This window comes from Equus caballus, chromosome 15 (assembly GCF_041296265.1).
Source record: "Equus caballus isolate H_3958 breed thoroughbred chromosome 15, TB-T2T, whole genome shotgun sequence".
NCBI classification, from domain to species: Eukaryota; Metazoa; Chordata; class Mammalia; order Perissodactyla; family Equidae; genus Equus; species Equus caballus.
The window spans coordinates 86,617,288-86,643,723 of NC_091698.1; the positions used below are offsets into that span (position 1 = coordinate 86,617,288).

Here is a 26,436-nt window from a genome sequence, read left to right on the forward strand (position 1 = left end):
ATTTGAGGGTCAAAGGTGAACTATCAAAGAAATAGATATTTATTGATTTAATTTATTAAATCATACTGAGATCAGCATCTGGAGAATCAGTATTCTTGTACACTTTAAACTATCAAAATTCTAACCAGGACTTACATTTCATATTTGTAAAGAACTTTAGAAGCTCCATTGAACAAGTTACTTTACTTGATTATGAACAAATCCAGAACAAGCTTTTTTTAAAAAAAGTAGTTAATGTTTTAAAATTAAATTTTAAAATTAAAATGTTTGAAAGTCTCACTTTAAATAATTACGAAAATTTGAGCCTTTATTCACTGTCTTCCTGTAATGTATTTAAGGCGTTTAAAGCTGTGTGAGAACAGAAGCTATGCCACCTTTGCCGTTGTCATTTACAGGGAAATAGGCAGCCATTCTTTTTCAGGGCATTAAACAATCCTTTGTCAAGTTCTATTCATCTTCTACAGCTGAAGATACTGACTCAAAAAGTTACAGTTTCAGGGGCTGGCCTCTGGCTGAGCGGTTAAGATCGCACACTCCCCTTCGGTGGAAGGAGGTCCGTGGTTCGGATCCTGGGCGCGGACCTATACACCGCTCATCATGCCATGCTGTGGCAGCACCCCACAGAGAACTAGAATGACTTACAACTAGGATATACAACTCTGTACACGGCTTTGGGGAGAAAAAAAAAAAAGAGGAAGATTGAACTAACAGACTTTAGTTCAGGGCCCATCTTCCTCACACACACATAAAAAATTACTCTTCCTCTCAGACTGATTTTAATTCAAGCAGACGCTTTTCTTCTCCCCTGGAGAAAAGTGGTTATCTTAGAATCCTTTACTATTCTACTGTCACGCTATCGGCTAAAGGAAAGGTGAGAGCAGAAGATGGGACTAGGTGCGGATGTGAGCAGCAGGGAGAGGAGGAAAATGAAGGCGCGCGCAGCTCCTGGCCGTCACACACAACCCAATAAAGCTGGAAGTGTAAGAAACAAACAGTCTGAGCTTTCCTCCTACTATTACAACTACGAACAGAAGCGCAAGGCCTAAACTAAAACCTGCCTTGACTTCAAACGGACCACCTATTTTTCTAAAGGGTAGGAACGGGATTCAGATCCTGCCTAAGGCCCCTCTTCAGGACCGGGGCCCTGACTTCCCACTGCCCTGGCTCCTGACGCTGCCTCTCAGGAAGCACGAGCACGGGAAACAGAATATTGGGGGGGGGGGGGGGGGGAAGGACGGGTCCACGGGGACTGAACAATGCAGAAAGAACACCCCCAAAAGAGCCGTGGCCGACTTTGACATTTCAGCGCGGCCGGGCCTTGAACTGACCCGTAATTCCGGAGACTCCCAGCCGGAGGATTTCTACCTGTTCTAACAGCCAACAGGTTTCTACCCCCTGGGCTGCAAACTCAACAAACGCCTATGACCTGGCGCCCCGAACCCAAAGCCGCGCTCTGCACCGAGAGTAAACCCAGCCACCCCCGGGCGACCCCATCCCGCCGAGGGACCTAGCCCGGCTCGGTGGTGCGACCCCAGGGAACAGGTAACCACAGCCCCGTCTCCAGGGCCTGGCGATGACGTCACGCCGCCCCTCTCTACCATCGCGAGACTCTCTTCTCCCTCCCCCAGTTCCCTGCGCTCCCAACCGCCCGCGCCCGCTGCTAAGCAGCGGCGGGGATGGCGAGCCGCGGGGCCGGGGCGGTGACGATAGCAGCGGTCCCGCCATTGGACGAGGAGCCCTGAGGGACAGGCCAGCGCGGTGAACAAGGAGAGACCGAGGCGGGTGGCCCCGAGAGAGCGAGGGCAATGGAGGCCAACATGCCGAAGCGGAAGGAGCCTGGCAAGTCCCTGCGCATCAAAGTCATCTCCATGGGCAACGCCGAAGTGGGAAAAGTGAGTACCGCGCTGGGAGGGGCGGGACCTCCCCCCCGCAGCGGGGCGGCCTGCCGATTGGCTGGGAGGGCGGCCACTCAACATCCCGGGGTCCAGCCTCCTCCCCGCCCCTGAGCAGGCCCGGGTCTCCTCCTGGGTGATGCGGCTCCGCGAGGAAAACTCTCCTGACCTTTTTGACCTTTGGGTTGCCACCCCCCCTCCTCTACTGACGTCACTCTCCATAAGAAGGTGTCTCTTGTGGCCTGTAAGCCTTGAATGTACCCCAAAGAGAGTAAGGAGGCCTAGATCCCTGTGGCAGGTCTTAGATACCATGTCTGTGTTCTAGGTGATCCGTCCAGGACTTAGAGGTGGAGAATAAAAGTTTAGTTACCCCTAGCGGTGCTTGGGAGCCTAAGAGAACTTACTGGGGTGCATGTGAGGATTTGGATTTATAAAATGTTGCTCTGCAGACATGGAGTCTAGAATCTACATTTCAGTCATAAGATGCTCAGGTGTTTCACAGAGGAGATGCAGTGGATGTCAAGGAGCCTGTGTTGTTTTGTTTTGTTTTGATTTCTGGTAGTGTCATAACATCCATTCTGTCAAAGAAGGCTTTGTTCCACTGCCGTTTTCCATGGTCCTTCTACTGGATATCAGCTACAAGTTCTCCCGTAGTATAGGGGGAAGGGAGGGCAAGAGGGGACCGGAGGTCTTTCCCCAAATTAATTCTGAGACTGCCTCCTCTTGACTCAAAATTATCTCTCCTTCTGGGTGAGTGGAAGCTGTTGCTTAAGAACCTCCCAAGGTCATTAAATCAGTGACTAACACAGGATTAGAACCCGGGTCTTCACACTCACCACCGTGCTCTTTCCATCATTGGATGCTGTCAAAATCAACGCGGAGTAGGATCTACATGCCAAAAGAGCTGCTCATGGGAGTGTTTAGGCCATTACCCTGCTCACAGTTGATGCTCAGAACATGTTTATCAGTGTCTTTTCTTTCCATTTAGCGTATCCTGTAATATTTATGTATCTGTCTGTGTGTGTGTATGTAAGTATTAACATAGCATTCATGGAAAGTCAACGCATTGAATGGCAAGTGTGTTCTAGGCATTAAAAAGAAAAGAATAAAGCCTCTGCAAGGTTATGTACTAAACTAGCTAAGTGAACATGTATCACTTTTGTAATTTTACTATACTTAATGGTACAGCATTAGAAATAGCCCCAAATGCCCAGTGTCACCACATTTATGTAACATTGTTCCAGAGTTATTAGCCAATGCACTTAGACAAAATAAAATATGAAATACTGGAAAGGAGAAGGCAAAATTATAATTATTTGCTAATGATGATGATTATCTGGAAACCCAAAGAGAATTAAGCTATTAAAAAATTAATAGCTTTACTATATCAAATTATAATTGTTTGGAATATGTAATCAAAAAACTATTTTAATTTATAATAATAACCAAAATATAGTATCTAGGTTTAAACTTAAGAAGAGATGGGACCTATACAAAGAAACATTTCAAACTCCGCAAAGGTACATAAAATTACTTAGGCAAATGAAAAGATATACTTTCCTCCTAATTAGGATCACTCAGTATTTTAGAGGTTAGCCCTGGTGATCTAGTGGTTAAGATTTGGTGGTGAGCACCGTGGCCCAGGAACCACACCACCTGTCTGTCGGTTGTCATACTGTGGCAGCTGCGTGCTGCTGTGATGCTGAAAGCTATGCCACCAGTATTTCTAATACCAGCAGGGTCACCCATGGTGGACAGGTTTCACTAGAGCTTCCACAGACTAGGAAGAAGGACCTGGCCACCCACTTCCGGAAAAATTTGCCATAAAAACCCTATGAAAGCAGTGGAACGTTGTCTGATTTAGCGTCAGAAGGTGAGAGGATGGCGCAAAAATATGGGGCAGGGTTCTGCTCTACTGTGCACGGGATCACTAGGAGTCAGCCAACTTGGTGGCACTAACAGCAACAAATATTTTGTAGATGTCAATTCTTTAAAATAATGTACAAATGTAATTCAGTTCCAGTTAAAATACGAATAGGGTTTTTCTTTTCTTCAGAACATAATAAAAGGCACCAAAGTCCTTATGAAAAATTAAACATGAGAATGACCAAGAAAATTGTGAACAAAGAAATGAGGGGAGACTAACACTACCAGATATTAAAACATATTTTAAAGTTACCAAGCTTTTCCTATTGATACTGGAAAGAAAGTATAGAGACATCAGTGGAACAGAATGGAGTTCAGAAAAAACCCCAAACACATAAGGAGATTCAGTTTACAACAAATATAGTAAGTTCACGGGGAAGTACGGACCATTTAGTAAGTACTGTTGGAACAACTACTTATATTTGGGAGTGGGGTGGAGTCCTATTGCATTCCTTTCTCAAAAGAAATGTTTAGATGGATAAAAGATTTAAATGTAACTTTAAAAAAAATTTTGCCTTAGTCGTAAAGGTAGCACATACTCATTTTAAAGAATTTGGAGAATATAGAAAGATGTAAAGATAAACAATTTTAAGTTAAAAATTAAGGCATCTCCTAGTAAATAATCCTTGAGTCAAATGGCAAATCAAAACACATGACAAAATGACTAGAAAGCAATGAAAAGGAGAGAATCCATACCAAAACCTTCAAGACGAAATTAAAGCTGTAGTCAAAGGAGAATGTGTTATCTTATTCATTTCTAAAAAAGAGAGATGAAACTAAAGGAACTTAATGGTTGCACAACTTTGTGATTGTGCTAAAAATCACTGAATTGTACACCTTAAAAGTGTGAATTTTATGGTACGGTATATCTCAATTTAAAAACTAAAGGAGGACCCGCCCAGTGGCCGAGTGGTTGGGTTCATGCACTCTGCTTCGGCGGCCTGGGGTTTCGCCACTTTGAAGCCTGGGCGAGGACATGGCGCCACTCATCAAGCCATGCTGGGGCGGTGTCCCACATGCCACAACTAAAAAGACTCACAACTGTGTACCAGGGGGTTTTGGGAGAAAAAAGAAAAACATAAAATCTTAAAAAAAAAAAAAAAAATTAAAGGAACTTAAGACATTAGAAAAAGGACATGAAATAAACCAAAAGAAAGAGAGAATTCTCTGGAAAGATAAATGAAAAAGAAAAGTGCCTAAAAATCTACTTAAGAAAAATAGAGAAAGAAAAAATTACAAGATTAGTACTGAAAAGGAGACATTATCACGTACTGGATGAGATTAAAACAATGATTAGAGAATGCTACATACAATTCTTTGGAAGCACATTTGAAAATGTAGAGGAAATGGAGGATTTCCTAGCAAAATGTAAATTACCAAAATTGACTGAAAAAGAAGTAGAAAACCCAATTGACCAGTCACATAAGAAATTAGGAAAGCAATTAAAAGATTTACCTTCCAAAAAGGTATCAGAATCAGATGGCTTCATGAATAAGCTTTATTTGAACTTTAGATAACACATAATTTCAGTTACATAAGTTATTCCACGGAAAAGACAAAGGTGAACAGCACCCCAATTTATTATATAAAGTCATGGTAACTTAAATAGCAAAACTTGACATAGTATCAAAAAGAAAAATACATACCATTTTCACATATACGTAGAGGGGCGTAATTTCTAAATATCTACACATAGAATTCAGCAATATATCAAAATATATAAAAAGGAAATTCACTATTAGCAAGTAGTTTTTTTCCAGGAATGCACACATGGTTCAATATCAAGAAGTTAATCAACATAATTTGTTACATCAACTGATTATCTGTACTCGAGAAAATATTTTCAGTACTATAAAGACATTTGATATAATCAAGTAGTCAATCCTAGTAAACACTTTAGGCATAATCAGAATAAAGTGAAACTACTTAAATATGATAAACAATATTTGTTAACCAGCAGCAAATATACCAGATGGTGAAATGCTAAGGCCATTTCCATTAAAATTAGGTACCAAAAGGGATGCTTGCTATTTTCCTTTATTATTCAGCATTGTTTTAGAGGTTCTAGAAATGCAGTAAGAAAAAGAAGATTCCCAAGGGATCAATCCCCTCTGTGAAGGAACCCTGAAATTTCTCTCTGGTCTTTGTTTACATCCAGTTCAGCTTTCTGCTTCAGCAGTCAACCTCCCCGAAGCCCAGTTCTCAGTGTCCTCTAGAACCTGAAATTTCCTGATGTGCTTACCATCGACTCTTCGTGTCAGCCAACTCTGAAGTTTGCCCTAATTCTAGATTTCCAGTTATATTAAATAAATATTTTCCTGCTAAATCAGTTGAATTGGGTTTCTCTTACTTGCAGTCAAAAGTACCCCCGTCATGCAATATTGTATATACTTCTCTGGAGGTTGCTTTTCTCTCTTAACAGTAGGTTATGGTAATCCCTCCAAGTTATCTGACACAACTCTACTGGCTCTGCTTTGTGGTTGCATAATAATCCATATCATGCAAGTGTTCTCTATTGATGAGAATTCACTTTGTTTCCAGCTTTTTTACCTATTACAAGCAATGTTGCTATAAATATGCTTGTATGTATATATATCCTAAATACTGGTACTCTAGTTTCTATGGACTAGGTTCCCAGGGGTGCAACTGCTGAGTTGAAGAGCACATTTTTTTATTTTAGTAGCTATTGCCAATTGCTCTTCAAAAATGTCTATTTCTACCAGCAGTATGCAGGCACTCTTTTCCCCAAATCCTTGCCAACACAGTGTTGTCATTCTTTTAATTACTACCAATCTGGTTCGTGAGAAGTAATTTCATTGTGACTTTAATTTGCATTTCACTGACTACAGATGAAGTGAGCATCTTTTCATATGCTTCTTGGACATTTGGATTTGCTCTTCTATGGATTGCCCCATTTATACTCTCTACACATTTTTCTATTGGGTCATGTGTCTTTCTTACCAATTTTTCTGGTTTGGGACCATTAGAGATATTAACTTTTTGCCAGTCATATGAGTTACAAATATTCAGTGTGTCATCTTTTAATATTTTTATAGATGTTTTCCCATACAATTGCTTTTATTATTTTTGTTTACATATACTCAGTTATGCCTGTCTTTTCTTTAGTGGTTTCTGGGCTTCCTTTTTTGATTGAAAAGGTTTCCCTAAGGTTGTACATATGCTGCACATTTTCTTCTGATTTTTTCCCCCTGAGGAAGATTCGCCCTGAGTTAACATCTGTTGCCGATCTTCCTCTTTTTGCTTGAGGAAGATTCACCCTGAGCTAACATCTGTGCCAGTCTTCCTCTATTTTGTATGCAGGTTGCCGCCACAGCATGGCTGCTGTCAAGTGGTGGAGGTCCATGCCTGGGAACCGAACCCAGGCTGCTGAAGTGGAGCTCACCGAACTTAACCACTAGGCCATGGGGCCAGCCCCTCTTCTGACATTTTTGTTTTATTTTTAAATGCTTAACTCAAATTCATGTGTAATTTATTTTTGTATATAGGAAAGTTAAGGACCTAACTTAATTTTTTTCCAGATGTATATTCAATTGTGCCGGTAACATTTTACTAAATAAATCATTCTTTTCCCATTGACTTTTAATATCAATGTCTTTGCTTTTTAAATTTCCTTATATAATGGAATCTATTTCTAGGCTCTCTGTTCTGTTCTACTGACCTACTTGTCTGTCCTTATGCCAATATAATTCTGTCTGGATTGGTTTTTCAGGCTGTATTTTAATATCTGTCAAGCCAAATTCCCTCCTCTTCTACTGCCCCACTCCTCTTTTTAATACTTTGATTAGCTCTTCTCAGATAGTTGTTCTTTCATATGAATTTTAGGGTAACTTAGAAAAAAAGGCTCAAACCTATTAAGATTTTCATTGGAACTGTATTAAAAAAAATAAAAGTGCCTAAAGATCTGTTTAAGAAAAATAGAGAAAGCAAAAACTTCTTTCCATATTTATGTTATCTAACTTAGCTTAGAAGGTCCCAAGGCCCGGGAGCCCTGTCTCTTTGTGTTATAGAGAGTCGTTATTAATACTGTTATTTAAATGTGTATCTCTTTAAACACTTAGGACTAGTGTTTGAATAGTGGAGTAAAAGGACTTCCAGGTCCCTAATCTCATGAATAATTTAGAAAAAGGCTATGTTTATTTTTCTAAGATATCATGAGAGAAAACATTTGAGAAGTGCTTTCAAGCTATAAAGTGTCTTTAAAAGTATAACCTCTTAGCAGTAGTCACTGCAAAGAAATTTTTCCTTCAGTTCACAATGAGCTTATTAAGTACTTTTTAAAGTAACTGTCCTATTTGATTTAGATTGAGGTTCATCAGGAAAGGGTTTGAGCAGAATAAACTCCATTATCAGTACTTCAAGTAAATTGTAAGTTTCATGAATGCTAAGGATTGTTATTAATATACAAGTCGTTCTAAATTGGTTTTTCATTGGCACTGAGCTAACTGCTGCAAAAGATACAAAGAAGTAAAATACTGGTTCTTGCCCACAAGTAGTTTATTGTCTAGCTGAAGAGATAAGATAAATATACACATGTGAAAAGATAATTGATAACAGGCAGTGTATGACTGATGGCAAACACATTATATATATATATATATATATATATATATATATATATATATATATACGGAATAGATTTTTTATGTAAAGTACTAGAGGAATTCAGATACAGGCAAGATCTCTTTTAACCTGGGTGCTCAGAGTTTGAGCTGGGCCTTGAAGGATAAGTAAGATTTGGAAAGAAGGGAGAAAGCTCATTCCAAATAGAGGGAAAAGTAACGACAGTCAGGAGGTCGGGTGCTGAGAGGTTTGCAGAAATGGAGAGTTTGTATAGAAGAGTTTAGACAGAGAAGACAGATTAGGGCCGGATTATGGAGGACCTTGAATAACGGACAAAGGAATTTAGATTTCGAACTCTGAAGATTCTGAAGATTTAGATTTCGAAGCCTCTGAAGATTTTTTAGTTAGGGAAATGAAATAGTGTCAGTGGTGTGCAATATTGATTAAGTTGGGAGGAAAAGGAAGCAGAAAGACCAGTGAAGAATTTCCTACCGTCGTCTAGGAGGAGATGATGAGGACCTAAACCACGGTGATATCAACGGGCATCGGAATGAGGAGAAAGATGGGAAAAACGTTCAAAAGAAGATTTAGAAAGGCTCAGAATCAAACGTGACTTTGGTATTTTAATCCTCTGTAATTGGGAAAATGGTGCTATTATTAACAGAACTAGGATGTCAGCAGGACAAGCTGTTTTTGTGTATAAGGTTAGCTCATTTTTGGACATGTTGAATTTGCGGTAACAGTGGGACATCTAAGTAGAAACTAGTCTGAGAGATATTTGGAGATTGGTGGTCTTCAAAAGAAAACAGCATAGGATTGAGAACTAAACTGAAAACATACCCATATTTGGTATTAAGGGGAAGAATTTTTAAATAATTTTTCTTTAAAATCTTCACTTTTAGCATTTGTTTCAATTATTTTGTAGTTTTGGCTTTTGAAAATGCTCTCCCTCTCCATGGTGAATGAAGAAACCATAATAAAGAAATGTCCTTATTTTGTGTGTGTTCTCAGAGTGTTTTTTACTAAAAGCATGTATTTTTACCTTTTTAGAGCTGTATTATAAAGCGATACTGTGAGAAAAGATTTGTATCTAAATATCTTGCAACAATTGGAATTGACTATGGAGTCACAAAGTGAGTATATTGTTTCTTTGGGCTTGTAAATTACATTCAGAACCTTTGTAAAATGATCTGTCTTGATATAGAGATTCTGAAGATAAATTAAGAAAGATAGGAATAGAGTAAGAGACCTTTACAGATATGTAGTGATCATGTCATCTGTTCCTCGTTGAGCACATCTGTTCGCCAGGCCTCCTGTTAGATGTGGGGTCTACAGTGATGAGCACTCCGCACAAAGCCTCACTGGTAGATGTGACCTGTCAGGAAACATGTTTCCGTATAAGCAGGTCCTGTTAGCAAGTGTGTTTTTAGAACATTTTGAAATATTCTCTCTAAAGTCTAAATATTATGTGGAAAATTTTCTATCAGGGGACTTCCTGTATTGGTTTATGATCTTTAATAGCCTATTGGAATTTAGCAAAAATGATCTGGGAAGAGTAAAATTGGGTATGAGTGGGGATTTATTTGGAGACTAATCAAGGGTGGGCTGAGCTGGGGGGACAGGGTCACGTTCACAGGAAACAGTACTGCCGAAGCGGAGAACTGGGGGAGACTGCACACCCCCAAAGGCGGGATCTCAGGTGCTCACTATTCTGGCCCCAACTTCCCCTCCCCTTCTCTCTCCTGCATTCCTTTACACACTTTGCTCTCCATGCACACTGAACTGCTATCCTCCTACTTTCCTATCTCGGTGCCGTTATTCATTCTGTCCACCTGAAGTGTCCTTTCCTCTCATCTCTACCTGTCAATCTCTTCAAGGGGTAAAATGCTGCCGTTCCCGTAAGGCCTTCTGAACACCCTGTTTATCAATCAGGAAGCTTTTTGGTTGCAAGTGACAGAAATATTGAAATTCTCTTTGCTATTTATGGTACTTATAAATTGCCTTGTGTTATTATTATTATTTGTATATATTTATGTCTCCTGCTAGATTATGAGCTAGCTCCATGAAGAAGGGGCTGTTAGTATAAATTATCTCCAAGTGCTGGGCACAGTGCTTATGCACAGTAGATACTCAGTAAATATTTATTGTTAGGGTAAGATAGATATAGCTAAAGAGAAAGTTTGCAAGATTAGAACGTGAGGGCAACATTCAAGAGGTAGACTGAAGTGGAGGATCTGTACTTCAGGGCACAGGATTTCATCAATATGTGGTAGGATATCCTATTTAAACCCGTTTTGTTTTGAATCCATGTAAGTAGCTAATTTATTCCTCTAAGAAGTAAGAATCACCATGTTATGTTATGGAACTGTGGTTTATTCAACAGGCTGTTCTGTTTCTGGCTGAATTTTTTTTGGAAAAGATGATTGTCCTATGGTGAGTCAGGAGGGTATAATCAACAGAAAACCAACTCAAGGAAAAAAAGGGATATTAATCAATTCACATAATCCAATTGCAAGGATGTAGCTGGGCCTCAGAGATGGCTAGAACCAGGGACAGAATATAGCCAGATCATTTCACTACATCTCTCTCTCTAACTTTTGACTCCCTCTACGCAGCTGCCAGCGATCTCAGGCTCACGTTGTAAATTTTACTTCCAGAGAGAGACCGCAACTAATATCCCAAGCTTAAAAATCCCAGGGAAGGTTTTGATTGTCCAGGGGAGGACAGATACCTTTCCCCAGCTCGGTTGGCTGTGGCCAGCAGGTGGGATCATTAAGATGTCAGAACCCATCTGAACCACACCTGGGAGGAGAAAGTCGGGGAATACTCTTTTGGGTAGTCAAAATAATAAGTGCCCATTCCATGCTTACTGTTTTCAATACAGTGAAGCTCAAATTACAGTATCCTTAAGAATTACTTGTGGAGTTTGTAAAGATACAGACTCCTAGGACCTACACTAAGGTTCTGATTTGCTGGATCTGAGGGTGGGGCACAGGAATCTGCATTTGTAACAACCTCTCGTAATTATGATACAGGTGGTTTTCAGGCCACAACTTAGGAAAGCACTACTTTGAGATGATGAATTCTCATTTTTCTTAAGATAATTTCCCCTGTCTAGCTTCTGAGTTTCAATGTGTGAACACAGTTGTGTTACTTCCTCACTTTATAGACTTCAGCTCCATCCCTTCTTAGCTGCTGTCTTTTTACTGTAAAAATTTCTAATATAAATTGTTATACCAGATCTTCACCAGATGCTCTCAAACTCTGTTATTATTCTGTTTTATTTTGCAGTTCTCACACTCTCTTTTATAAGATGGATCCTGATTTCACAGATGTTAAAATGAAAACAAATGTGCATCTTAGAATAGATGAAATATGGAAGAGAATTCAGGAATGGAGAAATCATGATAAGATGATTAGTGGTTAGCTTGATTTAAATATGCAAGTAATATAAAACAACTGTAGGAATTATGGTTTCAGAACAGAAAGTGGATGATATAAACTTGGACAAGGGGATGGTGGTAATAGACCAGCCAGGAGGTGTTATAGGGACAATAAGGCAAGTGCTAATGTCCTTGTATTCCATAGGAGGGAGTCATGTCAATGCTGTCCAAACTGAAACACGTTACTTAAAAAATGTCATGATTCTAATCTGTTAATTGATGGTTAATACTCTCTATTCTTAACCTTAGAGAATATTTTAGGAAATAATATTTCTGTGGTGAGGAAACATTTATATTTAAAACTCAATAATTCCTCCCAGCTCACGTCAGTTTCTTTTTCTTTTGTTAATATAGAGTAAATTTTATGCTTTTTATTTTAAGATAGTATAATCCCATTTTTATAAAAATATTTGTATTTATTAGTCTTATCTATGCATAGAAGAAGTCTACAATGATGTTCACCTATGTTTATGAAGGTTTTTCCTGGGTGATAGAATTTGGGCTCACTTTTAAAATTTCGTTTTTGTATTTTTTCTTTAGTGTTTGAATTATTTACAATGTTTCATTCATTCATTTTCCAATAGTGATTTTTCTTTCCAAAAAAAAGCCTAGAAGCAAATATGCTATGATGTTAACAGTAGTTAATTCTATTACAAATTTCCGTTGTTATCTCTCTTTTTGTTCTTTTCTCTATTTTCAAATTTCTGAGAACAAATTGACCATTGCTCTTGCCCAAATGAAGGTCACAAGAAAATTAAACAAATGTCATTAATAATATATATCTTTGTTACTGTACTGCGTGGTAACCAAGCATAACCAGTAGTAATTAAAATGTCTTTCTAAGTGAAATGAAACATTTTATTTTCTTTCATCTCATTCCTACTTGTCCCAAATGAGTTTTTCTTAGCATAGCAGTGGTACCGTTTGTTAGTTAAGGGGTGTGGACTGAAGCGTCCCGAGGTAAGGTGAAAGTAAGTGAGAGTTCTTGTTCCAGTGAGCACAGTGTTCTTAAAATAGGAGGCAGAGTCATCTTCCAAGTTGCTGGCTGTTGTAAAGATTACCTGGAATCAAGAAGAGGCACTAAGAAAGCCTCATTTAAATGTCATATGCATACTCTTCTGAAATTCATAAATGACATAAATGATGTTAATGTGATTGCAGAAACCATGACCTTCTTTGGGATTGTTTCCATTTGAACATTTCAGGGTACAAGTCAGAGACAGAGAAATCAAAGTTAACATCTTTGATATGGCTGGACATCCCTTCTTCTACGAGGTAAGAAAGCCTTTTTGAGAAAACCTATACCAGTATTATCAGTGGGCTTAAGGAAAGATCCTGAATTATCTGAAACAACCAATATTAAAATCATGTATAAAAACAGGTAAATTTAGCTGGTGTTTGTAGCTTCCCTTCTGAGCCCTAACTTAATGGATATCTGTTGGTCTTTTGTAGTATCCCCTTAAATGGTGGTAGGAAATTTCGGTCCTAAGTAGTCTCAGATGAATCTCGTGGCCGTTCTCTTGTGTTTTTCCTTCCTTGAGTTTTTCATTTTCCCTGTGGAGGCTTTTCACCCTTTTCTAGTTTGGCCATTTCGCTTCTGCTCTTGCCTTTATTATTTCTTCCTTCTGCTTGCCGTGGGTTTATTTTGCCCTTCTTGTTCTAGGATCTTGAGGTGGGAGCTTAGATTATTGATTTGAGACTCTCTTCTTTTCTGAGTATGCGTTTAGTGCTGTAAATCCCCCTCTCAGCACGGCTTACCTGTTTTCCGCAAGTTTTGATATATTGTATTTTCATTTTCATTCATATTTCATTTCATTCATTCAATATGTTTTTTTATTTCCCTTGAGATTTTCTGTTTGACCTATGGATCATTTAAAAGTGTGTTGTTTACTTTCCAAGTGTTTAGAGATTTTCCTGTTATCTTTCTGTTATTGATTTCTGATTTGATTCCATTGTGATAAGAGAACACACTGTATGATTTTGATTCTCTTAAATTTTTTTTTTTTGGATTCTCTTAAATTTTTGAGGGTTTTTCATGGCTTGGGATTTGGTCTACCTTGGTGTATGCTACGTGGGCATTGAAAAGAATGTGTATTCTGCTATTGTTGGATGGAGTGTTCTATAAATATTTATTAGATCCTGTTGGTGAGTGGTGGTGTTGAATTCTTTTATATCCTTACTGATTTTCTGTTTAATTGCTCTGTCAATTGCTGACAGAGAGGTGTTGAAGTTTCCAACTATAGTTGTGGATTTGATTATTTTCTCCTTTCAGTTCTGTCAGTTTTTGCTTTACAAATTTTGCAACTCTGTTGTTTGGTGTATACACATTTACCATTGCTATGTCTTCATTATATAATTTTATTATTATATATTTCTCCCTTCTGTCTCTGGTAGTTTCCTTTTCTGTAATGTCTACTTTATCTGATACTAATGGAGACATTTCTGCTTTCCTTTCATTAACGTTTGCATGATACATCTTTTTCTATCCTTTTACTTTCAGCCTGCTTATATCATTATATTTGAAGTGACTTTCTTATAGATAGTAGATAGTTGAGTCATGTTTTTTAATCTATTATGCCAATTTCTGTCCTTTAATTGGTATTTTTTTTTTATTTTTTATTTTTTTTTTAATTGGTATTTTTAGACCACTTATATTTAATGTAATTATTGATGTATTAGGGCTTAAGTCTGCCAGGGTTTTTTTCTGTTTTTCATTTCTCTGTTTTCTTTTTCCTGCTTTTCTGTAGGTTACTTGAGCACTCTTTGAATTCCATTCTGATTTGTCTATAGTGTTTTTGAGTAAATCTCTCTGCGTAGCTTCATCAGTGGATGTTCTAGTATTACACTATGTAAGTTGTCAGAGTCTGCTAGCATCGTCATTTAAACACTTTGAATGCAGTGTAGAAACGTTTCCTCCTTTTATATTACTTTGTCGTCCCTCGTTTATAATATAATTGTCTTAAATATTTTCTCCACATATATTTAGCACTACATCGGACAGTGTTCAATTTTTGCTTAACTGTCAAACATACTTTAGAAAACTCAAGAGAGAAGGAATGTCTATTATATTCACCCATATTTTTGCTTATTCTGTTCTTTTGTCCTTTGTTATGTTCCAAGGTTCCTTCTTTTATCATTTCCTTTCCATTCAGAGAACTCCTTTAGCCATTCTTTTAGCATAGGTCTGCTGGCAACAGATTCTCTTAGTGTTCCTTGATTGAGAATGTTTTGATTTCCCCTTCATTCCTAAAGAATATTTTTTCAGGTTATAGGATTCTGGGTTGATATTTCTTTTCTTTCAGCATTTGAAAAATAGTATGCTTCTTTCTTTTGGCCTCCAAGATTTCTGATGAGAAATCTGCTATCATTTGAGATGTTTTTTCCCCGCAGGAGAAGTGTCATTTTTCTCTGGCTGCATTCATGATTTTTCCTTCGTCTTTAGTTTTTAGAGGTTTAACTATGATGTGTGTTAGCATGGATTTCTTTGGGTTTTTTTCCTGTTTGGGATTTTCTCAGCTTCTTGAATCTGGAGGTTTATGTCTCTTGCCAAATTTGGGAAGTTTTCAGCCATTATTTCTTTGAGTACCTTTTCGGCCCCACCTGTTTCTCCTCTCCTTCCTGGACTCTGATCTTGTTGTCCCACAGATCCCTGAAACTCTGTTCTATTTATTTATTTACTTATTTTTGGTTTATTTTCTCTCTATTATTCAGATTGGGTAATTTTTATTGTTTCATCTTCCAGTTCACTGATTCTTTCCACTGTCCCCTCCATTCTGCTGTTGAGCCCAACTGCTAAACTTTTTTATTTCCGTTATTGTATTTTTTGTTAATTTATTTTTCTAAAATTTCCACTCAGCCTTTGCTTGAGTGGGTGGGGTTGGAGAGACAGGCTTTTTCCGAGGTGTGTGGCTGGAATGGAGTGATTATCATCTGAAGTTTTTGTCTTGCAAGTCTGCTTCTTTCCTGATTCTTTGGCTGAAGAGAGCAGGATTTTGTCGGGCTTTTATTTGTCTGCATTCACTGGCATTTCCAAGTAGTACTTCTTCAGCTTGGTTGTATAAAGCAAAAGAAAATCCAGGAAACTCGCCGTTATGTTGTTCCTTGGGTCCTGAGGTCCCTAGTTTATCTGGCTCCCTCTCTCCACCTTCCAGAGTCTTCTTATCTATGTTTTTTTGTTTTTTGCTGAGGAAGATTCACCCTGAGCTAACATCTTTTGCCAATTTTCCTCTTTTTTATGTGAGCCGCCAGAACATGGCCACTCATAGACAAGTGGTGTAGGTCCACGCCCAGGGACCAAACCTAGGCTATGGAAGCGGAGCATGCTGAACTTAACCACCAGGCCACGAGGGCTGGCCCTCTTATGGATGTTTTATATATAATATCCAGGATTTTCACTCGTACTTAGCAGGAAGAATTGGGAAAAGTAAATCTACTCCATCTTCCTGAAGAAAATATAACTTTTAATGGCTGTATAATCTTCCATCTTGTGAATATACCCAAATATTTATGTAAAATGAATTTGTTTTAAAGCCGAAGCCTTATAGTGGGTTAAATCAATTTCACAAGCATAGAATAATACCAGTGAAAAACGCGTGGAGGGTCTGGGTGACCACAAGTTTGACATAGATTCTAACCACCAGAAATGTTACCATAAATCTTAGATTATATCAAAGTCATCTAAATGGAGAGTTAGAAGATGCCTGAGAATTAACGTGGTCCAGACCGCTGCCCATTGTAGGATTTCTTTCTTCAGCCTTCCTGATTGATGGCCATCTTTCATTCACCAGATACTATGCCAGTTTCTATGCTGGAAGCAAAATACACAGCCCCTGTTCTCATGGAACATAAATATGTCAGAGAATATGTTAAACAAGTGACACAATGCTTGGGAGCACTTAATACCCAGACCTAGCTTATCTGGAAGGTCAGGAAGTCCTATTGAAGGAAGCAACATTTAAACTGAGTATTGATGGATAAATAAGTGTTATGCAGGTTGGTGGGAATCCAGGGACAATATGATACACAGGACAGTTGTGACTGGTGCAGACTGTAAGAATTTGGAGAATGACTGTCTCTAATGACGGGGTCTCACTGCCTCACTGGTTAATCCCTTACAGTGCTAAACACTAGATTAGCAGCTTCTCCCTTAGAAAGGCCCCCTTCCTTTGACTTTCACCTCTGATTCTGGCCTTGTTTTTGAAGCAATATAGACTGAGTCTCTGCTTCTCCAGGAGAGCCTTTCTACTATTTGTTAATTTGCTCCTTTCCAGGTAAAACATTTTTTTATTCCTGTCTCAGCTAGACCTATCAGCATCCTTTGTGAATAATCTCTAGTTAGCAAATAGGAAGCTGAGAACTGAACTCAACTTTCCAGATACTAACTAGTGAAAAACACTGAGTGTTCTGTTACTTTCTATCATTAGACACTAGACTCCTATTAATGCAACCTGAAATTGCAATTACTTTTGTTCAGCAGCTCATAAAAATAGAAGTATAATTAATAGAAGCTCCTTGAAGTCACCACTTCCGAAGTACCTTTTCTCCTATATAGCCTTGATCTCTCTTTTTTTTGTCAAATATTTGCTGTCCGTAACCGATTTCTCCTTTTTGACAAGACCAAAGCCATCGTCTTCTTTCTAAGCCCAAGCTGACCAAAGTATACCTTTGCTCGGGACACACCTAGGGCAGTGGCCACAGCCATTCTTATGATCCCTGGCTTCTATTTGAGGCTTCTCCTGTCACCAGTCCTTTTGACAGTTTTCCTCAAAGGGCCTGCTGAGAAAGGACGGTCCACTTAGTATGTGAGATACTGTCAGAGGCAGGTGTCAAAGAAGGGACTGCCAAGGGAGTGGTGGGGCTGTATCTGACCGCTGATCTTGTTTCTCCCATGCACACAGCTGAATTCTGGGGTTTATTGGTATGAGTTAGAGAGTCCATAGAAACTTTCTGAGGCCTGAGTGATGTTAAACTACAGGTTTCTCTAACCTACAAGCTAGAAAGTTTGCCATCTCTGCTTTAAGAATTAAATAATCCCTTGGGGCCGGCCCGGTGGCGCAGCGGTTAAGTTCGCACGTTCCGCTTCTCGGCGGCCCGGGGTTCGCTGGTTCGGATCCCGGGTGCGGACATGGCACTGCTTGGCAGCCATGCTGTGGTAGGCGTCCCACGTATAAACTAGAGGAAGATGGGCACGGATGTTAGCTCAGAGCCAGGCTTCCTCAGCAAAAAGAGGAGGACTGGCAGTAGTTAGCTGAGGGCTAATCTTCCTCCAAAAAAAAAAAACAAAAAAAAACAAAACAAAAAAAAAAAAAAAAAAAAGAATTAAATAATCCCAATTCCCTTAGCATCATATTTAATTAAACTTTGGATGGAGCAAGTCTGCCAGGACTAACCTTAGAAAGTGGTTTTGGGAGACAAGAATAATAGAAGTGTAGGCGGCCAGTAAGACGTCTGCTTTGACCTTTTCATTTTACAGATGAGGACACTACGGCTTGAGGTAGTAAAATAACTCATTCAAGATTACCTGGGTAGCTAGTCACTGAACCCAGACTTGAATATGAGTCCCTTGAAAGAGAAATCCATTGAGCTTGCTTAAGTCTCTTTTTACACGCCAGTCTCCCTTTGGACAGCATGATCTGCATTTTGAAATTCTTTCTTTTTCCCTTTGGCCTCTACTTTTGTTCTCTACTAGAAAGCACATCCAGCCATTTGATTAAACAAATATGCCTCAAATACTTACATCTGCTAGGCCCAGCGAATGGCACACAGGGATGCCTCAAGATGCTTGCCTTCACGTTGCTCACAGTCTAGTGGGGAAGACAACTGGACATGCTACTGACTGTGAAACCAGACAGGAAGTGACATGAGCACTATCAGAAATACGAGATGCTGTGGTATTCCAGGGGACATAGAGATTACATTCTGTTTTGCAGGCATAGGAGATTAGATGGGGAGGAATTGGACAGAAAAAGCCGTGTGAAAGATACAGTATTATAGCTAGACCTTGGAAGATTAAAGACAAAGAGGTGTCTGTTTCCAGATGGACTTACAGAGGCATAGGGCAAGTTTGGGGGAAAGAGAGATTGTCGGTTTGAAGTACAGGGGATAGTAGGAGGGTAAGACTAGGAAGTTGGTGGAGGACTGATCAGACACCATTGATGTCAATTAAAAGAGTTTGAACTTGAGGAGGTTGGCAGTGGGGAGACACTAAAGAATTTTTGAACCAGGGCTTTAAAAAGATACATATGCACAGTGTATAATGTTGCTAGGGGATTGCTTGGAAGACTCTTGCAGCAGTGCAGTCAAGAGATAATGTTAGCAATAAAAATGGAAAGGAAGTGAGAGGTTCAAGAAACATGGCAAAGGTGGCTTCTGCAGGATTGTTTGAAACTGCTGAGCAAAGGGACAGGACAGCTGCAGCAGTTAACACCAGGCTTTCAAGCTGAATGACTCAGATGAGTATGTGCTAATTTCCTTCACTGGAAGTTCAAGAGAAGGAAGAGGTTAGGAAAGAATAAGTTGGAGGGTTTCCTGTTGTTCATATTGAATTTGAGATTCCAACAGGACATTGAGCTGCAAGAGTCTAGAACTAATTGGAAATGCGTGTCTGGAAGCACAGATGAAAGGACTCATCTTGGAGGTTCTCACAATTGAAACTGTGCAAGTGGTTGATTTTGCTGAGTTGGGAGGAAGGATTAAAAAAGAAAAGATGAGGGCCCAGGACAGGATTTGGGTAATTGTGGTGGCAGACTGAAGTGGGAGCAATGGACAGAAGAGGAGTTGGTGAGAGATCAGTTAGGGACCTGGAGAATGTGGTGTATGGGAGCCAAGGCAGCTAGAGTTTCAGGAAAGAAGGGGGAGCCCTGTTTCAACTCCCGCAGGAGGGCTAAGGACCGTGAGTGCTGAGGGGAGCCGACTCACTCTAGTCATCATGGTGAATTCTTTCTGATTCTGTTGGTTTTAATATTAGGGGATTGCTTCTTAAGTTCCTACGAATTAATAGGTACTTACATTCTTGGTCCAGGTATCTGTCTATGCTCAGAAACCTATAGATACTTCCTGCCTGATGTGTAGATGCCTTCATTTCTTACAACATATCCATTGTGAGTCAGAAGACGTACTGGAATTTTCTGAAAAGAACGTGTAATACGTGGCCTCTGTCAAGGTTCTTACTGGAATTTTGGCCTGAAACTCCCAATTTGTCAAAGTTGCTCTTCAGTCATCCAGCCTGTCATTGCCTCTGTCACTTTAGTGTGCCCAGTACTTCATGCTGCCTCTTCCCAGAATTGTAGACATGCCCCAGCGGCGAGTTGCCATTTCCAATGAAAACATCAGAGGAGGACAAGCAGAGAATGCATGCAAGGAAGCAAGGGAGAAGGTTCCAATACACATTGTTTTCCAGGCACCTTTTAGGTGCTTTGCCTTCATTATTTCACTTAATCCTCATAATAACCCTGTGAAGTAAGTAGTAGTATCCCCATTTTACAGATGAGGAAACTGAGACACAGGTTAAGTGACTTGCCCAAAATCACACAACTGGTGAGTACATGTGAACCCAGATCTGTCTGACTCCAGAGCCTGAGCTCTTTTCTGCTGCATTGCACAGAGGCTCTGAGTTTGGAGTTCTGAAGCTGGTGTCCAGATCGGGAGTCACTGGGGAAGCTCTGCCCGGCGTCCTGGGGGAAGCCAGCTTTGGGATGCGATACATAAATGGCCGTACCTCTCGCTGATACTTGGGTCACTTAGTTCTTTTTAATTTTTCACTCACCTTCCTACTTCCTCCTAAGAAGAACTTTATAATCTGTGTTCTTTTAAAGCCTACTAACAACAATTACAGATTGATTGCCTCTGGGGAGTCGAACTGGAGGTGAGGAGGGATGGGGCAGGAGGCTGCTGTTTCCATTACAAGTCCTGCTGTGCTAATAGGGTTTTGTTTTGTTCTTTATGATACTTTCATTTTGTAAAAGGTCCTCTAAAGACCAGCACATATTGACATACAATAGTAAATACTATGAATACACAAAAGAATACACTTTGCTAAGTTAATGACTGTGAGGTGTATTTTTGTAAAATCAGAAAACCTACATTTTGTGCATCCGTTCTTTTGTGTGAAGGTTCGTAACGAGTTTTACAAGGACACACAGGGTGTGATACTGGTCTATGACGTTGGGCAGAAAGACTCCTTTGATGCCCTTGATGCATGGCTGGCAGAAATGAAGCAAGATCTTGGACCTCATGGAAACATGGAAAATATTGTCTTTGTGGTGTGTGCCAACAAGGTAATTGCTTTGGAAATGGTATGCTCAACTTTCTAGATTCATTATGGGAAGACTACAGCTCTGAGTTCTGGGGAATAAATAAAAAGAAAAGAAAAATTCTTTATTCTGTAATATAGGAATCAACAGCTTTTCAAAACATATGTCCCTAAAATAAGCAAAACCTGGTATATCAGGATTTTTGTCCATTTTTTTTCTGGTGTCTTACTTGGGGAAGGATACTGTGACTGAGCAGGAGAGGTGGGTCCTGATTATCACGCTCTGACCTGATTGGAGGAGGGGCCGTAGTCAGGTGAAATGAGCACTATGGGAAGGTGTGAGAAGCAGCCCATGGCCCCTTGAGTGGGGCAGATGTCATGCAGCCAGGCTTCACAGAGGGGAGGGGTAGAGTTTTCTCCCGGGATAAAGTGGGAAATGCGGTTGCAGGCGCTTGTTGTTTTGCCACAGAAAATCAGTCCGCATTCAGTATTATTAATTTTTTGGCCCTTTTGCTCCTGGTAATTTGATGTACTAGCGCTGGGGTTCATTTGAGAATGGTATTTGCCTCAGTGAAGGATTGACACAGACCTCACTGGGCCTATCCTAGTGGGACAAGGTTGAAATCTTCCCTCTGCCCCATAACTTTCTATTTCAGATCGATTGTACCAAGCACCGCTGTGTTGATGAAAGTGAAGGGCGTCTTTGGGCCGAAAGCAAAGGATTCCTGTACTTTGAAACTTCAGCACAAACCGGAGAAGGAATCAACGAGATGTTCCAGGTAACCTAGCATTTTGTTATTTTAGAGTTTGTGTCAAGGCTGACGATGCCAAATTTTAGTTTAAATTATGAGAAGCAAAAAAGTAGCAGGAATTTCTCATTAGAATAAGCTCTTTCTTTCCAGAAGCTGGTGGGAAAGAGAGAGAAAAGAGAATGAATGTGTGTGTCTGTGTGATATGTCTGCTGTTATTTTAGCCCAGACTTGGCTGATCATCAGAATTACTTGGGGAGATTCTTCCAAATACAGATTACTGGGCTCCAGATCTACTGGAAGCTTAATGTTGTGCCGGAACCCAGGAATCTGTATTTTGAAGAAGCTCTCTAGTTTAGTCATCAAGTTTAACAACAGTTATTGTACACTTACTTAAGTGGGACAAAGATTGTCTTCAGAGCTACCTTTGGTTACATTTGTATTCATAATCAAATGGAAGCATTCCTTTGGCAAAATTGCCTCGCCATAGCTAGTATAATCCTATATTCTAGACCATGGGGGTGCAATTAGAGAGTGGGAGACTGTTATTACAGAATCCAGCCAGTCGCACATAAAAATTAGGTCTTACCAGTCAAGAATATGAGTACGAGAGAAGGATGTACTCATATCACAACCTGAATAGATGGTCACTTTTTAAAACTTACTAGTCTTGAATAATTTTAAGGAGAGGAGGCTATTTCAACAATCAGTTATAAAGTCAAGTCAATTCTTAATTATAGACACATTTGGAAGTAAGTCATGGCATGAATAATGCATTTTTTTCTTGTGAATATATCTCATATTTTGGGAATTTTTAGCATTTCAAATAATGTAGCTATACTATAAAGAGTTGTTCCTAATTACTGAGTGGGATTTTATTTAATCTTTTATGCTGAATTTCCCTCTCACAAGATGTCACCCCTCCTACCAGAAGACAGGTTTCATCCTTGGCTGACAGGCTGAATTGGGCATCAGTAGCTTCTATGTCAAGAATAGAAGGTTGATGTTGCTTTGCCATGTTTTTAGTCTTTTGAGTACGTCGACCTATGTTAACTCGTACCTATGTATGTGCAATAATGACATTTAACCATTTGAATAGTATTGTATAATTCTGGAAGAGTTTGCATGTTTCATCTCATTTGAGACTCTTAACAATGTGTGACAAGTATTATTCTCATTTCAGATATGAGGACATCTAAAAGTGGTAGTGATTTGTCCAAGAGGTATAAATAATAACTGTTAGGGCCGGCCTGGTGGTGCAGCGGTTAAGTTCGCATGTCCCGCTTCTCGGCGGCCCAGGGTTGGCCGGTTCAGATCCCAGGTGGGGCATGGCACCACTTGGCAAAAGCCATACTGTGGTAGGTGTCCCATATATAAAGTAGAGGAAGATGGGCATGGACATTAGCTCAGGGCCAGTCTTCCTCAGCAAAAAGAGGAGGATTGGCAGTAGTTAGCTCAGGGCTAATCTTCCTCAAAATAATAATAATAATAATAATAATAACAATAACTGTTAGAGGGTCAGTTTCTTTCAGCGCTTTAAAGATATTGGTCCATTCTCTTCTGGCCTCTATTGTGTCTCATGAGACATTAGTACCCGTTCTTACTCTTGTTCCTTTGTACGTGATATGTCTTTTTCTTCCCCCTAGCTATGCCAAGAGTTTCTCTTTATCTTTGGTTTTCAGTCATTGTGCTATGTACCTAGGTGTGGTTCTCTTCATATCTATTTTACTTGGGGTTTGTTGAGTTTCTTAAATTGGTAGGCAGGTGTTTTTCATCACATTTGAGAAGTTGGGTTTTCTTTTTTACTGTTATTTATTCCAATTTTTCTTTGGCCCTGTTCCCACTCTCTTTTCCTTCTGGGACTCCAATTACATGTATATTAGACCATTTGATTTTGGCCCCTCATCCTTGAGGCTGTTTATTTTTCTTCCATTTTTTTTCTCAATTTTTCAGACAATGTAGTCTCTCTTGATCTGGCTTCAATCTGCTGTTAAATCCACTGAGTGAATTTTCCAATTCCCCATACTTTTCAGTTCTAGAATTTGTATTTGGTTCTTTTACATGGCTCCCAGTTCTCTGCTGAGATCCTCTTATCTGTTCACTTATTAAGAGTATATTTTCCTCTAATTCTTTGAACATGTTTTCCTTTACCTATTGGAAATATTTATAATAGCCGCCTTAAAGTCTTTGTCCAATAGCTGAACCATCTTGGGTTCATTTTCTCTTGACTACTTTTTTCCCTGACTATGGATAACATTTTTTTTGTAGAGTAGTGACTTTTGATTGAACACCAGACATTGTGGAGACTCTAGATTCTTTTATTTTCCTCAGAAAAATGTTGATTCTTGTTTCCACAGGTAGTTTAATTACTGGAAACTTACATTGAACTTCTGTAGACTTGATTTTTGGCTTTGACAGCAAGGATCTGAAGGAAGCCCAAAGTGTTTCCCGAGCCCTTCTGATTTGGCAGGACTCAGCCTCCAAGTTCTGTCCCTCGTGCAGATCTTGTCAGCTCTTGGGTTTAGGTTTTGTTAGGATGAGTCTAATTCCTAAGGCATAGCCGTTGTGTGGTGTCTCAGCTGCATGCTGGGGGTATTAATGAGGTGTTAAGGCAGTCTCTCCACTCTGGCAAGGCCAAGCTCCAGTGTCCCCGGGACAGCTCTTCCCCTAGCACCACTGGACTTCCAGTACAGCAGCTCTGTTCTCAACCCCATGGTAGCTGTTATCTGCTAGGTCTCAGATTATCTCACCCTGTGTCTGTATAGCCTAGCCCTCAGCTACAAACTAGTGGGGAACTCCCACATGGGTTCTGGGGCCCAACTCTGCAGAGTTCCTCCTCTCCAATGCCCTGCTCTGGCATATCCTCTAGCCGTCTAGCCACTAGCATCCTCAAGCTCTGGTCTCTGCCTCCTTGGCTCAATGGGACTTTGTGTCTGCTCAGACTCCAGCTCTCTGTGACATGATCAGGAAATGGACTCCAGGTAGAAAGCCAAGGAGCAATCTTACACTTGCTGTTGTCTACTGCCTGAAAATAGTTACCTTATATATTTGTCCACTTTTGTAGTAGTGTGTGGCAGGATGTCTAGTTCAGTACCCGTTGCTCCATCATGGCTAGAACTCAGACATGGAATTTAGACAGACTTTTGACTTCACTTTTGGTGTTCTGTGTACCACAGCACAGCTGATCTTCTGTAACCATGTGTGTTATGAGAGAATACTTGCGCTTTCAGAAATCTGTGTGTTTATATTTAGGTTAACTTATAGACTAGAAGAAAACTTTCCTGATACATAGCACAAGCAAACATCTGTGAATTGTGATCCCTTTTAGGTGCTTTTATCCTGTTAGATAAATCTTGGGTAGGCTAATGAATAAATTAGTCTGGTTTTTTTTTTTTTTTTTTTGAAGAAAAGGGCCAACAGAGTGTAATAAAACTATTCTGTAAGTAAGCACTTAGAAGTAGTGCTTTCTTGCTGGTTCAATTTAATAAATATTTTCTTTGTTTCCTATATATTTAATAGACACTTTATGTCAGGAAAGAACTTGGTTTTGTCTTATTCACATTGTTAATAGAGAGCAATTTAAGATAGACCAAAACCAAGTCAATACTGCTTTTGTCTTGGTATCTAGTGGCTTTTCCTATGACACCCCTTCTCACCTGTCAAGGCTTCTTATCTAGGTTGTCAAGTTGATTAGCTGTTATTGGAGATAAGAAAGAGGAGTCTAAGAGAAAGATAAAACTTTTAGACAATAATAAGAACTATAAAAATATCTGGAAAAGAATAGGAAGAGATTTAAAAAGAAATGGAGGGAAAAGGATATATTTCTATCTAAAATCAGCTATAGTACATTAAATTAGTATTTTGAGTGAAGTTATTCAACAGCAAGCAGTGCACAGATCGTAAAATAGGAGCAAGATCAAAAAATACTTTTCACGTTGAAAAGCATCATAAAAAAAAGCAAAGAATATGAACAGTTTACAGAAAAAGAAACAGCTGATAAGCATATAAAAAGATACTCAATTTCACTTACAATTAAAGCAGTGTGAGTCAAAACTGTGAGATACACATCAGATTGGCAAAAGTGAAGGACTATAATGTCCAATATTGACGAGGGTTTGGGGAAATAGATGCTCTCATACCCCGTGATGGACGTGTGATCTGGTACAGCACTTTTGTACAAAATTTGTCAAAATCCAAAATTAAAATGCACATGCTCTCTTCTTCAAAAGTCCTTCTTCTAGGAATTTATCCTAAAACAGTATCCCTACAAGTGTGCAGAGATATATACACAGAAAGGTATTCATCAAAGCACTGTTTGTAGTAGCAAACAAAGGGAGACCGTTGACTTGTCCAAGAATAGGGAGTTGGTTAAATGACATGGGACAGTCACACGGTAAAATACTCAACAGTCATTAAAAAAGATGAAGAGGGCCAGCCCAGTGGCGTAGCGGTTAAGTTCAGATGTTCCGCTTTGGTGGCCCAGGGTTCGCCAGTTCGGATCCTGGGTGCAGACCCATGCACCGCTTGTCAAGCCATGCTGTGGTAGGCATCCCACATATAAAGTAGAGGAAGATGGGCACGGATGTTTGCTCGGG

General features: G+C 39.6%; 1 protein-coding gene across 2 annotated transcripts in view; it reads left to right on the forward strand.

The window, feature by feature from the left end:
* The first annotated feature begins 1,602 nt into the window (after nucleotides 1–1,602).
* Nucleotides 1,603–26,436, forward strand: part of DNAJC27 (DnaJ heat shock protein family (Hsp40) member C27) — a 32,943-nt gene continuing 8,109 nt past the window's right edge. Inside the window, exons 1-5 of one of the 2 annotated variants that reach the window (XR_288356.4) lie at nucleotides 1,603–1,892; nucleotides 9,450–9,532; nucleotides 13,048–13,117; nucleotides 20,953–21,117; nucleotides 21,749–21,871. Coding sequence is in view for 1 of the 2 variants with exons in the window: in NM_001195523.1 (NP_001182452.1) it covers nucleotides 1,806–1,892; nucleotides 9,450–9,532; nucleotides 13,048–13,117; nucleotides 20,953–21,117; nucleotides 21,749–21,871 (528 nt within the window). In the remaining variant the exon portion in view is untranslated. The remainder of the gene's footprint in view (nucleotides 1,893–9,449; nucleotides 9,533–13,047; nucleotides 13,118–20,952; nucleotides 21,118–21,748; nucleotides 21,872–26,436) is intronic. The other variant, NM_001195523.1, reaches the window with a different exon arrangement.